General features: G+C 34.4%; 2 protein-coding genes and 1 long non-coding RNA gene across 5 annotated transcripts in view; 2 read left to right on the forward strand and 1 right to left on the reverse strand.

The window, feature by feature from the left end:
- Positions 1 to 113: 113 nt before the first annotated feature.
- LOC101737437 (uncharacterized) overlaps positions 114 to 15,908 on the reverse strand; it is a 63,083-nt gene continuing 47,288 nt past the window's right edge. For all 3 annotated transcript variants that reach the window (XM_004925264.5, XM_062674347.1, XM_062674348.1), the window contains exons 21-25: positions 15,268 to 15,364; positions 13,653 to 13,736; positions 7,672 to 7,787; positions 7,384 to 7,477; positions 114 to 635 (exon numbers count right to left, since the gene is read on the reverse strand). In XM_004925264.5, the coding sequence (XP_004925321.1) occupies positions 476 to 635; positions 7,384 to 7,477; positions 7,672 to 7,787; positions 13,653 to 13,736; positions 15,268 to 15,364 (551 nt within the window). In that variant the 3' untranslated portion in view covers positions 114 to 475. The remainder of the gene's footprint in view (positions 636 to 7,383; positions 7,478 to 7,671; positions 7,788 to 13,652; positions 13,737 to 15,267; positions 15,365 to 15,908) is intronic.
- On the forward strand, positions 6,513 to 15,907 carry LOC134200756 (uncharacterized). The gene is made up of 3 exons (XR_009975805.1): positions 6,513 to 6,873; positions 9,062 to 9,151; positions 15,640 to 15,907. It is a non-coding gene; the product is annotated as an uncharacterized LOC134200756 (long non-coding RNA).
- LOC101737294 (uncharacterized) lies at positions 9,215 to 11,529 on the forward strand. The gene is made up of 2 exons (XM_004925263.5): positions 9,215 to 10,876; positions 11,089 to 11,529. Exons 1-2 carry the CDS (start codon positions 10,433 to 10,435, stop codon positions 11,452 to 11,454), a joined length of 810 nt encoding a protein of 269 aa, XP_004925320.1. The 5' UTR covers positions 9,215 to 10,432; the 3' UTR covers positions 11,455 to 11,529.

Consider the following 15,908-nt stretch of genomic DNA (forward strand, 5'->3'; position numbering starts at 1 on the left):
ACTAATAGTTTTTCCAACTAAATGGTCGATAGCAAGGTTTTAATTCATAAATGAAATGTTAGACATTTAGAACACAACTCGCTAGATAAAAATAGAAATTAAAAAAACATATATATACTTGCTTGAAAATTTATTAACAAATCTTCTGTTATGTGTAATTATGCATCATTATTATTTTGTATTTATCTCTGGTATATACATTTATGATTTGCATTATCATCGCTTGTTTTTCCCCCTAGATTTTTCACATTCGCCGTTGCTAATAAATATTGCAAAATCAGTTTGTTGTTTTATTTATTTCAACGACAAGTGAATTAGGGATAGGGTACATAACATTGTCATCACAAAGAAAGAGTCGCTATTTTCATTTCAAGAAGTAGTTGACGTCTTGAAACTGATTATAACAAGTATTTTAATGTAGGAACCCCTGTCTATGAAACCTATAGGTGTATTTGTTGAATGTTCATTGGTGAGTTCAGTATCTTGGCGATTGCTCCTGTTCCGTGGACGTCTGCGAGGTGATAGAAGCTGCTGATGAGCTGGAATAGCGTATGAGACGTGATAGCTTCGATAGTTGTGCTGTGGCCCAGGGCTCCAAAGGGCTGCCCGCTTCTTGTACCGGTGTTGGAGATATTCTGAAAATATAAACATTGATTCCGATGTCTACGAAATACTATCTCATTAGAAATTGGTTTTTGAAGCAATATAGATTAGTTAAAACTCTTTAAACTTACAAGTTTGGTAAAACGATTATTCATAATTGTTTAATTGAGCTTATATGATTGAAAAGCCAATAGTAGTAGTTTCCTGTACAGGTCGACATGACCGATTATCTAAGAATGTGACGGTAGTCTATGTACTAATTTTATTCCATTTATTAACAAGATTTTTACATGGAGTTAATAAGTACCTACAACTGGAGTGCTGTCTAATGCCGAGAAATCGGTCTCGAAAGAGAATACTTTTTGGTCGCGGTGTCCTTGTCTAATGTGGTGACCATATAAAATTTATTTATAGGACAAAATTATACACATGCATCAGTTTTGAATTTACCTTAAGTAATTCTGTGTAGCCCTATGTAAATACAAAACACGTGCTTGCAACAGTTTATTTATGTAAATTTAATTCTAAACATTGCTTCGTCGTCATGGTGACTTTTTTTCGACGTTTTTTTTGGAAATTGCTGCGTTGTCGAAAATCTAGCACTGAGTTTTATTACAAACATCATTACCTCAGTTCTATTACTTAAACTTCCTCAAACTCATGTTTAACGTCCGAATACTCAACCGCGACTTAAATATTATGTTGAACTTAATTACGCAATTCCTACTTTAATGTACTGGCTAAGTAGGCCGTGCAAATTAATATTTGACACTGCAACACACATGGTCTGCGCGTATCGGATGCTCTTTTCCTACATTCACATCTTCAATTGAATTAAAATTGCTTGTATTTTTACTTAGTGCTATTTTCATGACACGTGTATATTAAGTCTACTAGTTACATTTTAGGAAATAAAACACAATGGGTAATAAAATGAAATGAACTGAAATTCATTTATTTGTTATATGTAGACAATTAAATAACTCTTAAATGACAAGTCAATACACATAACACAATACACACAGTACTTGATCTCTATTTACAAAATATTGGTTATATTATTATTATTAAGTTCAGTTAATTTTCTGTAGTCTTATAATATAATATTTCCTCTATTTTATGTTAATTCTTTTTTTTTCACCGAAATACATAATTTATTTTAATCAACATCTAAGTGAACCATGAGTATCATTAAAATTTCGCAATTTAAATTTAAATTCAATTAAAAATCGCCATTTTTCTTTAATAAATCTAAAATCGACTTTATATTTACAATCACTATTTCGCGACTTTTAAGTTTTTGTTTCAAAACCTTAACATCTTGTCGTAATTTTGCTTTTCTCGGGGTATTTTTTATTTCTTGCGTTTGAGTACTTGATTCCTCTTGTTTGACCTTTATATAGGACATTTTCCAGAAATTCCAACGTCATATTTACTAGAAGATACTCCTCGTTCGCTTAACGTCAGGCAAATGATATACATGCTTGCGTGCGACGTTATTCAATACAATAAAAAAAGTTCAAAAAATACCACGTGGTGGCTCTTGTAATTTAAAAAATACATTGCAAAATTATAGTTTTTCACGATTGTTTTTTCAAATTTAGTATATGACATAGATTAAGTACAATTTATAAGACAAATGGTATTAAATATTATAATGAGAAAAAATATCTCACATTTTAAAAATATATACTCACACTAGTAAAAATTTATCAATGAATGTGACATATGGAAGGATATTCCACAAACTGGAGATGATTCTCGCTTACAACCACTTACAATACAAGTGTTCACCATGATTACACGGAAACTTTCACGATTTTCGAAAAAAACAAGCCACAAGCTGTATCAGTGCCCTTTTAACTTCGAACTACAAACGTAAATAGACGCCATTTTTCTTATATCCATTCATAGCTCTTTTTCGGTGATGCCAACAATTAATCTGGCTTCCCACCAAATTCAACATGTAAACCATCAGAAATCTACGTACCTACCATGAAATTTTCCATTAAACAGATTTCTTATTATTATAGAACAATAATTATTTTGTTAATGAGCTTTATTAATATATGATGCTCTATTAAAAATCAACATATATCATATAATCAATACTTCTTATATAATTTATTTTAATAAATTGTCATCATTAGAAACTAATTTCACCATAACTTTGTACGTTTCTTTTGAACCAATTTAATTTTTGACGTTGATGGAAATTCTAAATTGTCGCAAAATTTTCTAGTTAAGTCATAAAATGTTTATAATCCTGTAAAGTAGATTGATTTTAACCTTTTCGATAATTTTCAACAACGCCCAAGCTACCGTGAAACCTGGCAACTTTGCCACTTTTTGGCGGATAAAAAAGTTTGGAAAGGTTTTTCTCAAAAAATCTCTATGAGAATATAAAAAAGCAATCAATCAGCTTGATAGTGCATTTTATGCATAGTTGAAATGTAACCAAATATCTATTGTTTTCTTAAATATAATTGATATTTAAGTGCAAAAACAAAAATGGCAAAGTTAACCGTCACTTTTGGTAAGATTGCCATACCCAAATTTTAAATGAAATAAATGGAATTATTGTAAAATGCCACTGTTGTCATTGCCACAGGCTTGGTCACAGTAAAATTATACTAAAATTTTATCATATTCTCGGCTAGTAATGGAAATATCTACAATGTGGCAAATTTAGCCGCCCTTTTTAGATTTTTTCAAACAAAATAGAAATGAGAGTCAGGGTTGTCACAAGATTAAAAAATATTAAGGTTTTAAAAAAACTTTAATAAATATAGGGTACCTACATAGTATAATCAGTTATTTTAACCATATATTCAAACAAGTATAAAATAATGCTTAGGAGCATAAAATCTTTAAGTCTATCAGTAAATTATCTTATTAAAATATATAGGTTATAAAATACGCTTTAATAAAGATAGGATAAATTAAATAGTACTTTTGGTAATCAGTTACAATGATAAACTTATCCAATCTTATGATAGTGTTTAGGAACTTAAAATCTTTGAACTTATCAATAAATAAATAAACCCTTAACGAGGATATGAGATCGACATAAATCACAATAACATAAAGGAAAGTATCAATTTTTTTTTGTAAGGTAAACTTGATAATTTTGTAAAACCAAAGACTAAAATGATAAGAGCCCAAGAAATTTAAAAAAAATATTTAGTGTTCAAGATAAAGCAAAGACTTTGTTAATCAGTTGTAACAAGAAACATAATCAAGCATAAGACAAAATTTGGGGTTAAATTTTTTTAAGTTATCATTAAATATGAAAATACTTAATGTACCTAATTATAAAATCATTCACCATTCATCAATCATTTAGGAATCATCATAAATGACATACCGATGGGCACATAACCATATTATTGAACATTATACTTTGAAAAGTCGATACAGTCAAATCTTAAAGTACCTCTTCGACCCTCGTGAGGGATTCCTAGGATAATTTCGATGTCACTTTTTACTGTATAACTAATGTCATCGATATGTGGCCAATAAAATTCTTCCTTTCTGTTCCTCATAAATTTAACATACATACCAGAATCATCAATAATATCCAATACTTTTCCAACATAGTATTTGTTGGTTTTTGGCCCACAAAATTTAACTAAAACGTAACTATCAATCCGAAGAGTTTCACATTTTTTCACTGTATTTTGTGCATTTTGTTCTTCAAAATCTTCACATGACTCTGATTCCGATGGTATAAAACATTCATCTTCAGAAGTATCTCTTAAGGAATAACTGTCACTATTTTCGCTATTGTCGTCACTATTGTCTCTCTTTATCTTCTTTTTTGCATTACATGACTCCGGTTTTTTAAGTATCAACCTTTTATTATCTGCAGACGTTGATGGCATTTGGTTTTCGTAATCTATGTACTCTAAAAATTCTTCTTCAGGTTGAATTACGGGCAGATTCTCCTTACTTTCAGATTTGAATATGTTGTAGCTTTTATCTACCTTTTTAAGATTCTGTGGAAGCATCTTTGTCAAATCTGCATAGGCGCAATTATATGGACTAAATCTGACTTCTGAAAGAATAGTAACCTTTGGTCGGGTTTTTGAATTAGGCTCATCGATCACTGGCTCTGCATCAAGATTCGTTTCTAGATCAAGAAAAGTTTGTTGAGCTTCCTTAATGTTACTTCGATTTGTTTCTCTAGATAACTTAGATTTCTTTTTCGTCATGAATAACTGAACTTCTTGAGAGGAAATAGACTTACCTGGAGTAATATTAAATTTTTTGTTTCTTAATTTTTGTAGAGGGTTCGCTGTACGATTGGCTTTCAAATAATCTAAGAGCGCGGTATCGATTGTATAATTGTTTTGCTCTTCATAATCGGGTATCTTTCGTAATATTGTTTGGGGATTAAAAGGCACTATGCCTGTTGCCTTAAATCCAGCGCAGATATTTGCTTTACTATTTATTTCTATAGCCTCTAATAGAGATTTTAACAACATGGGGAAGTGGGCTTTGTTAATTTGAGGTTCTGCTAGATTATGTATTTTATATTGGGTCAAAATATCGCGCCATTTTCTTTTTAAGGGACCAAAAAATAGCTCTTAATGTGATACTATTTTATAGATCAGAATAATATATAGGATATAGTTATCTACGTTTGAGCAAAATCCGTTAAGTAGTCTTTACTTGAAAGAGTAACAAATACTTATCCATCCATATAAATAATAGAAGTATGATAATTTGGATTTGAAATTAAGTAACAATAAAAGTATTTTTTTTTAAATATTTTTGTGACAGCCCTAGCCTCATAGAAAACATGGCAAAGTTTACATCACCAAAACTTTGTATCTGGTTAGCAAATTTGCCAACAGTGATTTTAAGACTAAATTAATTTATAGAACGTAAATTACCATAACTTTGATAAAAAAACACTATTAAGAATGTTATTTTAAAATTTAACTTACCTACAAAACATAAAACTCACTTATTTACACTGAAGTTCTGGAGCACGTAGTTACCACGAACTTAGCAGTTGAAAAATGTAACGGCCAAAAATGTCAATTTTTCAAATCTGGGTTGTCAAAAAAAATAAGATGTTGCCAACAAAATATTCAAAATTATTTCAAAGTTATTGCAAACGTTAAGAAACATAAAGTTTTGACGTTATAAATTATTTTGTCTTATAAGTCGGGTCATGGCAAATTTAACAACCTTTGGCAAAGTCGCCAGGTTTCACGGTACTAAAAAATCCACTAACCATTAAAAGCCATTTTTGATAACTAAGACAGGGGTCCAAATTACGAGAATTCGTGGAAAATCCTCTAAGCTAGCTACACTGCTTTTTGTTTGTAAAATGTGCGAGAGGGACACCACCACTTAATAATCATTCTCTTTTCAGACCGTTTTTCCTAACATCTTTTGCTATTTAAAAATAAACTTTAAGCCATAGAGATAAAGTATATTTTTAGTTTTTATGTCAAACCAAGTAAGCACTCCAGTTAGAATAGTAACTCCATGGATTTTTATAAACGTGATAATGCCTACAAGAAGTCAATTGCCATACTTAAATAAAGAAGTGTCGACGCGCGAAAAACAAAAATGGAACTTTAACAAAAACTCATCATTAGCAAAATATTGCAACAATAACATAACTGGTAACTATGTAGTCTTAATTCAATTTTCGTTGATGTACATAAATACACATCTTCTGTCTTGGCTCTGCAAAAAGGCACAAGATTCTTATTAGGTACCTAAAAAACATTTAGAACCACAAAAAGACAAGAGAAATTACAATCTAATGATGAGGTTGGTACTGCCGTTTAATTTTATTTTAAAATAGCCATTATATTTTGATCTTAATTTAACACCTACTTAAAATAAACGGATGTCCAATTTGATAACGTACAGAAAAGTAAAAATAAACGAAATATGCTTACGGACAGAGCCGGTTGAAACCATGGTAGAGCCATATTTTTATGCTAAATCTTTTAAATAAAATTATTGTGTCACAATGTTAGTTACCATACTCCTCTGAAACGCTTCGACCGATTTTTATGAAATTTTATATGTATGTTCAGTAGTTCTGAGAATCGGCTACTATCTATTTTTCATACCCCTAAGTGATAAGGGTTGCCCACCTCTAATATTAATTTTTTATTTTATTTTTTGGATAATTTTTATTATGTGGTTGAATGAGGTTTTTTTTCTATTATAGAAATTCCCCAGAAATCTTATATATTATGGCAAAACAACGTTTGCCGGGTCAGCTAGTAATGTATAAAGGTAATAACTACTGGTACTACTACTACTACTATACCTAGTACTTAAACTTTATCGGAGTGTGTCATCAAATCGCTAAGTTTCTATAGTTGTGCAACTACACAGCGTAACGTTAACCCGCAGACGTACACCATCCCGACTATAAATGATGGGGTCAACTGCTATAAGATTGAATTAAGACTTGAATCTCATGTCTCCGGTACTTATTAGAGCTCAAATGAGGCGCGAGTTCGTCCACCTATCTAGCTTTTTTCCTACTTAATCATTGGTTGCCTAGGGGGCTTTTCAAAATGTTCTCGGTCCGATAGGTGAGCTAATAGGTTCCATCAGAGAGTGCTAACACTGGCCACAGCAACAGCGGTGCTTTACAGAATCTACCACCGGATCGGAATCGCGACCCACTGAGAAGGTCCGCCGAGAAACTTAGTGGATTCCTGTTTAGTAATAAAGAAAAAAAAATGACCCTATCACTGTTGAATTATAAAACTAAAATCGTTTGGTATAGTTAGTTACCTGTTTCGTCTAGATCGCGTTGTTTTAGGTCTAGCCTTTTTTTCGGATTTTTGTACAGTAGGAGTACTTTCAACTTCGGCTCCGGTTCCAGGACCTGATTGATATAATATGATAAATTATTGCAACTAACCGCAATTGCTTTGTAGACTTGGTGGGTAGGTCATTACTGAAATTTTATGAACTTTTCAGTATTCTTTGACGATCAGAATAAAATCATTCGTCTTTATTTTACAGTAGTAACAGGATAATTAGAAGCGTGTAAGGGGAAAGTTAACTTTAGATCCTTACCTACAACAAATAATGAGTGTTCTACTTGAGCCGTTCTCCCTGACGCAGCATGTTGAATACACAAGGGTCTTGCAGCTTTAATGTGGGCGATCTCTTCTCTACGACCACCTACAGCTCTAAACACGAAGCACAATTTCTTTTCATTCATCAAAACATCATCAAACATCAAGTACATTACTAATATAAATTTAACACAAAAAAAATACTGGTGGTAGGACCTCTTGCGAGTCCGCGCGGATGGGTACCACCACCCTGCCTATTTCCGCCGTGAAGCAGTAATGCGTTTCCGTTTGAAGGGTGGGGCAGCCGTTGTAACTACACTTGAGATCTTAGAACTTATGGGTGGGTGGCGCATTTACGTTGTGGATGTCTATGGGCTCCAGTAACCACTTATGACCAGGTGGGCTGTGAGCTCGTCCACCCATCTAAGTAATAAAGAAAAGAAAAAGACAGCCAAAACTGGTATACGTTTCTATCAAGCATTACTGATCAAAAGTTATCAAGATGACTAAAATTGATGAAACGATTGTATTGCTATATACCTACGCACTAAATGATTTTTATGTGGGTTCTGTTTTTCTAAAAACATTCGTCTAAGCTAGTTTATAACCTAACCTATGGCTTAAGCTTACTTAAAGCGGGGCACACTAAGCAGAGTTAGCACACGTCATTTCGGATCCTCCCGATCCACTAACGGTGTTTTTAGGTACTTCAAGCACCGGTCAACGTTCTCGTCGAACCCGTCGCTTGCGACGAAGGGCTCTACGAGTAAATTAACCCTCAAACACGGCCCACTGAGTTTCTCGCCGGATCTTCTCAGTGGGTCGCGTTTCCGATCCGGTGGTAGATTCTGCGATGCACGGCTCTTGCTAGGGTTCGTGTTAGCAACGTCGTCAGGTTTGAGCTCCGTGAGCTCAGCTACTAGTTAAGGTTACGCTGGAATAGCCTCTCAAGGCTACCAGCTTAGGTAGAAAAAAAAAAGCAGAGTTAGTAAAGTAACTTCGTCCGCTAGGACGATCGTTTTTTTTTCGAACCAAACCTAACCCTAGTAGTATCAGCTATGCCGCTATAGGTAGATATATACCTGAAAGGGCATGGGCCACTCTCCATACATTGCACGGCCCACTTCATTTAAGTTCAAGGACAGTAATGAAATTAAGTTTAAATAACAGACTATAATATCCCCTTTATTATAAACAAATTAAAATCAATATTGTTCAAATAAATAAGAATAATTTTAGGTTAAATCATATGATTTCGCTGTCAATACACCGACATTTAACTTTGATGACGATCATAGAAAAGTATTTGCTCATAATATTACGTAGAATTTTATGCTTTGGGTACATTAAATTCAATACTGAAAAAGTTTTACACTCTTATTTTATAGGGACAGAGCTCTGGAACAGAGTTGACAAATATTATTGGATGGGCCATTAAAAAAATGTGTAAATAAATGTTTAATTAAAGATTTAAAAAGGTAATAAAAAAATCATACGTAGATGTAGTAGGTAAGTCAATAATAATTGAATCAGTCATTTCGTCATTTCTTTATTTGCGTAAACTATTCTTCAATGGTAGTGGTATTCCCATATTTTGTGTGATCACTATGATCCTTACATACATTCTCACCTCTTTAATTAATAGGATGCTAATAGACATCTATTGCAGAACACCAATTAGTTTTGTATGCACACAACTCGATGGTAGCAAATCTAGTTTAAGTGTGATCGGAAGTAGTGTTTGGGCATTAGTATCACTTAGCAACTGAAGAACTGGCATCCCGTCTAAAAAAAAGGATATGGCCTAAGTACGTCAATAGCTTTCTATATTTATGTAGAGAGTATGTTTCTTTTTAGTATCTGTAGTTACTGCTTTTCTGAATATATACCTATGTGCCATCAAAAATGGCTATTGCCTTGGAAAAGTCTTTAGAACCAAATAATCCATTTGGTATAATTAGATTTCGCCTTGCTACCTCTTGATGGGTTATGTGATTTAGCTCCAAATGTCGAGGAAAAAAATATTAGCTAAGAAGTGTTCTAACTTTATTTATATTGCGCTCAAGAGTTTTTCTAGGTATATTAAAAAGTTGTGATAAGCGTGCATCACTGTCTCCGGTCCTTAATTTTACTAGATAAGCAAAAAGTGCAATTTGCCCCTTGGGCATTTTATTTATTAGAGGCACTTCAGACACAATAACATTAAATTTTTCTCTTGACAATCCAATCCAATAATGAAAATGATCATCATTTAATTTGTCTGTCTTTGAAATCTAGACCTCCTGATAGATGACTTGACTGAAACCATTTTATCATTTCCTCTATATGTTCAGGCAAAAAGGTTTGTGTAGAATTTTCAGGTTCAGATAATAGATGCCAAAGTGACGCATTCATATGTTCATCACATATGCGACAATTTGCTGGTATATAATAATTGTAATCACATAGAACACGTTTTCTTATATCTAATGATATTATTATTCTCTGAGTGCCTAGACAACCTTGGAAGATGCAATGACGTTGAGTAGCAGGCGCACGTCGTGCTCCGAGCCGACATGTCTTCAAACATGTCCATCTCTAAATGATTCAATACGTCAGTCAACGTCAACTTCAAATGCACCATTTTGTTCGTATAAACCATAGAGTTACTATTTTATTAACTCCATGGTATAAACCTAATCATGGGTTCGCAAAAGTGAGATCAATATCGTTTCAAACTTGTCGTCAGTCTAAATTTATCAGTTTTTGTTTTTGTGAAAATGAACTATGACGACGATACTGACTTAACAGCTGGTCGAAGAAGCTTGTCACACGAAGCAGAAGGCCAAAAAATAGAGCATGAATTTATAAAACTGTATCATAAACTTCCATTACTGTGGGATGCGAAACATCCGGACTACAACAACAAATACAAGAGAAATGCAGCTTTGGATAAATTATTAATTGTTTTGAAACAATTGAATCATCTCGCCACAAGATATAATGTGCGGCAGAAAATAAACATATTAAGATCTTGTTATAGAAAAGATTTGCGAAGACATTTGGCATCGAAAGTTATAGGCGCAGACGGAGAAGTTTCTTACGAACATATTCCTACGTCTTGGAAATTTCATAAACTGAGATTTCTTGACGGAAATGATAATAATACTGAGGAATACAAAAACGAAATTACACAGGTTAACATTCAAGACAGTGAATATCATGTAAGTACATATATTATATTAATTTAAATTTATGAAGCTTGTGTCCTCAATCCTAACGAAAATCTTTAAATACTTTAAACAGATATAATATAAAAATTAAATTATTCTTTCATGAAAAATCAAGTTTTATTATTCATTACTTCAATTGCTGTTGGTTTTAGATACTTATTGTCTTACAACTACTTAGATTTTTATATAAATTACATTTTTAGGATAACAGCAACAATAGCAACCAAAGAAGTGAGGAGTCATCTGGACAAGAGTGCCATGATATAGAAACTGATCCTGACCTAAGTTTAGAGTCATTAAAAACATTTGAAGACAAAACATATATACGGAAAAGCAGTCATAAAAGAATAAAATTAGAGTTAAATAAAGAAGGATACTATCCACCAGACAAGGAGGAGCCTTTAGACAGAGAATTTAATGCAATTGGTGCTAATGTTGCATGTAAACTGAAAAGAATGAATCAGCAACAGAGGTATCATGCGGAACTGCTCATAAACAAAGTATTAATAAAAGGGTTAAAGGATAGTTTAACGGATGACTCAGATATAACTGATGTGTGGAATGTATAGCACTAGAGAAGCAAATTTCTTAATTAGAAATTTGTTTGAAATTGTAAATAATAAATTAATATTTTTTTTATTTAATATGCTGGTTTTTTCTTTTCTTGATCAACATTTTTATAATGAAATAAAATAGGCGTTAATTTGAATTTAATTTCAATGAAAGATTTAGTGTATGTACTACTATCATATACTATCTGAAATATTGTAATTCTGCATGGGTCTACTGTATTCTAGTTTGATGGGTAGATTTTCTTATTGCCACTACAGATGATGTGACCCCCTCAATGGTGGTTGTCGTTCATGTTCAGATGTCAGGCACATAGCCCCATGCTGCTGTCTAGGATAAGTCACCTATCAGATGCTTTTACAATACACATGATATTTTAAAATCTTGTCACGTTGTAACCTCTGCCTATGTCAATAAGTCAAATTATGAGGGCAGTTCTCACATTACAGTATGAATAGATAGGTGTTGTTTGGTCACTACTGATTAAAGCAGAACAAAATCGAACATTAATGATGGTAGAAATGTAAAATAGTGTACATATATGCAAAATTATAGTTTTTAGAAGAAGCTATTCAACATTTACTAGGCTGCACTAAAAGTATCGGGAATGGAATATTTCCACTGTTCCTGTCATATTAAAATCTTTTTAATTGAAAACTGCTTGGTTTTAAAAATCGAATACCATTTATTTATTTAAAAAAAGATTCTCGGTCTTGTCACGAGGTTTTGTCAAACTTGTTTCGTCATTGAGAAAATGGAATTGACTCGAGAAAATTCAAGAGCGATGATTTATTATGACTTTCGAAGTGGTTTAACACAAAAACAGTGTGTTGACCGGATGATTACTGCATTTGGTGATGAAGCCCCATCCAAAACCACAATTTATCGCTGGTTTGCTGAGTTTCAACGTGGACGTGTCAAGCTCAGTGATGATCCCCGTCAAGGTCGTCCAAAAATTGCAGTCACCCAAGAAAACGTTGATGCTGTGCGTAAGCTGATTGAGGAAGATCGTCATGTGACATACCGCGAAATTCAGGCAACTTTAGACATTGGCATGAGTCAAATACAAATAATCTTGCATGAACAATTAGGTGTAAAAAAGTTATTTTCCCGATGGATACCGCATTCGCTCTGTGAAGAGCAAAAAGCGGCTCGCGTTACTTGGTGCGTCAGAACTCTCGAAAGATTCCACGCAGGATCCTCAAATGCTGTATACAACATTGTATCAGGTGACGAATCCTGGATATACGCGTACGAACCCGAAACAAAAAACCAGTCACGAGTTTGGGTGTTCGAAAATGAGTTAAAGCCAACAAAAATTGTTTCGGTCACGGAGTGTTGCAAAAAAAATGGTGGCCACGTTTGTCTCCAAAACCGGCCATGTTACGACTATTCCTCTTGAGGGACAAAGAACGGTTAATGCAGAATGGTATGCTAGCATTTGTTTGCCACAGGTCGTTTCTGAACTCCGTAAAGAGAACTGCAACCGCCGCATCATCCTCCATCACGACAATGCGAGTTCTCACACCGCGCACAGAATAAAAGAGTTTTTAGAGCAAGAAAACATAGAATTATTAGACCATCCGCCGTACAGCCCCGACCTAAGCCCTAATGATTTCTATACTTTCCCTAAAATAAAGAATAAATTGCGTGGACAGAGATTTTCATCACCTGAAGAAGCTGTGGACGCCTACAAAACGGCCATTTTGGAGACCCCAACTTCCGAATGGAATGGTTGCTTCAATGATTGGTTCCATCGTATGGAAATATGTGTCAAATTTCGCGGAGAATACTTCGAAAAGCAATAAATACATTTTTAAATAGTAATGTTGTGTCACTTCGTTAATTCCCGAAATTTTCAGCGCCGCCCTCGTAGAAGAAGCTAAGCTTTCAAAATACTGCTTTTTTTTTATTGCTTATATGTGTAGACGAGCTCACAGCCCACCTGGTGTTAAGTGGTTACTGGAGCCCATAGACATCTACAACGTAAATGCGCCACACACCTTGAGATATAGTTCTAAGGTCTCAGTATAGTCACAACGGCTGCCCCACCCTTCAAACCGAAACGCATTACTGCTTCACGGCAGAAACAGGCGGGACGGTGGTACCTACCCGTGCGGACTCACAAGAGATCCTACCACCAGTAATAATATGCGTAAAATTTACTTGATTTCGTATAAACATATTTGGTACTTACGAATTGTTCTCTGAACTGGGTTGATCATCCCAAGGTGCATCACTTTCTATAGCACTGCTCTCAGATGCCACTAAGTACATAGACCTAAAAATGTCCTTTGATTGTATGAATTGTAAAAAGAGTTAAAGAAAACAAATTTGAAAATAAATGTGCTGAAAATATTGCGACATTATAAATATTTAACTGTACTGAGCAAAGCTACAAGTAGATTTGATCATATACTTTTTTTTATTGCTTAGATGTGTGGACGAGCTTAAAGAAATAGACAGAGTGGTGGTATCAACCCGTGCAGACTCACAAGAGGTCCTAGCACCAGTAAAATCTATGCTTCATAAATTATCTATGCTTAGATCGTCTTCCCATTTTTACCTGACCGAATAGGTACTTCTAAAATTTGATTACATAATTAAGGTTCTAAATATTTTTATCTAGTGGTCATTGTTTTTAGTTTATGTTCCGTTACTAATCATTTAGGCAATTTCTATTATAGGTGTATTTTCAGGGACATCTAGTTAACCGAACTGGTAGAGTTATTATGAGCCCACACAGTAGGGCACTACCATCGTGTTTCCTTCTACCGAGAAGACAGCGGTTTTGCAGTGCAACTGAAACTTCGACTTCATGTCTGTAAACAGCGTTCTTGTGATCTATCTGGGCAATGGTCACTCATTCAATTTGGATAGACAAATTCGTCGATAATTATGGCATTGTGTCATGACACTAATGATTGGAAGAATTGAATAGACTTCCCCGCACCACGGAGACGGATCTGTGTGCTTAGTGAGAGTTTTTTAACGGTCTCGATAGCGTAAAAGTTAGCCCAATTTTGTATGCAGTTACACCGGTCACTCACATGCGCACGAATACGCAAACCCACAAGTGTAGGACGACATTTGCGAATGATTATGCAAAGTTTTCGCTGCATTCGTGGTTTTCCAAGCTGTGTCGGTTTTTTAACAGACATCAAAGCGCGCGAACCTCGAACCTTCGCGTAGTCTCCCACACATTCGCTTGCCCAGTTGCGCCGACGATTGCGAAGGTAACGGACGTATATACTATACGCCATTTTCATAGTTCGTGACGTCTACTGTGTAGCGTATTTTCATCAAAAGAAATCCCATAAAAACAGCATGGCTGTTAATGATGTCTGGGAAAGAATTAAAAACTCTTTTTTTCTTCAATGTTCTATTGACGAATTAAAAAGAAGGAGAAATTCGTGAGACATTCGTAAACAAGTGTAGGAGGAAGCGCAAACGGGTTCGCAAATTGAGTATGCGAACCCATTTGCACAGCCGCTAGGTTTGCGAATGAATGTTTGACGGCCCTTCACATGCGCGCAAACATTCGTACAATGTACGAATATTTGCGCGCATGTCAGTGGCTGGCATTAGAACAGAGCCCCTAGCGGCAAACGATCCCATTCTATACGAATATGAGCTAACTTTTACGCTATAAAAAACTCGCACTAAGCACACACTAGGTCTTCGCTAGAAGTAATAGTGTTCTGTGCACTAGGTGTGACACACTAACATCTCCCGGTGAAGTCAACCGTGACATACCACCATAGATAATACACTTAATAATACCACTCTGAGGGCTAATCTACGTGACTTACCTAGCCGGTACATATAGATGTGGGGGCGGTGGTGCGGCTCGTCGCGATGCTGACCTCGCGCGTCTTGCTCTTGATGCTCGACTTAACAGCACTGACTCTGTTTCGGGTTTAAGGCAAAAATGAACTTAATATTAAATCGGTACATTTTATTATCACTAAGTATTTAAGGTTCGAATAGTAAGGTGACCAACTATACTCCTTTACTGAGTTTTGTACTCTTTTTTCGCAAACCGTACTCTTTTCAAATCCTGCATTCTGAAAGTACTCATTTGTATAATTTCTTCTTTTGAAATCTTTCGGCATTTTAGAGTAGAACATATCCCACATGAAAATTTAAACGTTAAATTAACAGAATTTTTTTATGTTGTCCAGGCACTAACGCTGCTGTTGAAAGGGTATTTTCACTAGGGGATGATTATTGGAGCAGTGAGAAGTCGCAACTTTCTGTAATAACATTATCTGCCGTCTTAACAGTCAAATTTAATATGCTGGAATGGAAATTGGAAGCTGTTCGGATGTGGCTACATTATTAGACGAACATCCTCATTTGGAAAAAAAAATTCACTCCGAAGAAAAATATGTTTTTAAAAGAAAATAAAGTTTTTATCGCTTTTTTTTAAGTTTCACTTCAAAAACACTAC

Source organism: Bombyx mori, chromosome 20, assembly GCF_030269925.1.
Source record: "Bombyx mori chromosome 20, ASM3026992v2".
Taxonomy (NCBI): domain Eukaryota; kingdom Metazoa; phylum Arthropoda; class Insecta; order Lepidoptera; family Bombycidae; genus Bombyx; species Bombyx mori.

Excerpts from the sequence above, each read along its gene's own strand:
- LOC101737294 (XM_004925263.5), top strand. The coding sequence starts at position 10,433 with ATGAACTATGACGACGATACTGACTTAACAGCTGGTCGAAGAAGCTTG. Across the intron at positions 10,877-11,088 it reads TTCAAGACAGTGAATATCAT|GATAACAGCAACAATAGCAA; the intron begins GTAAGTACATAT and ends TTACATTTTTAG.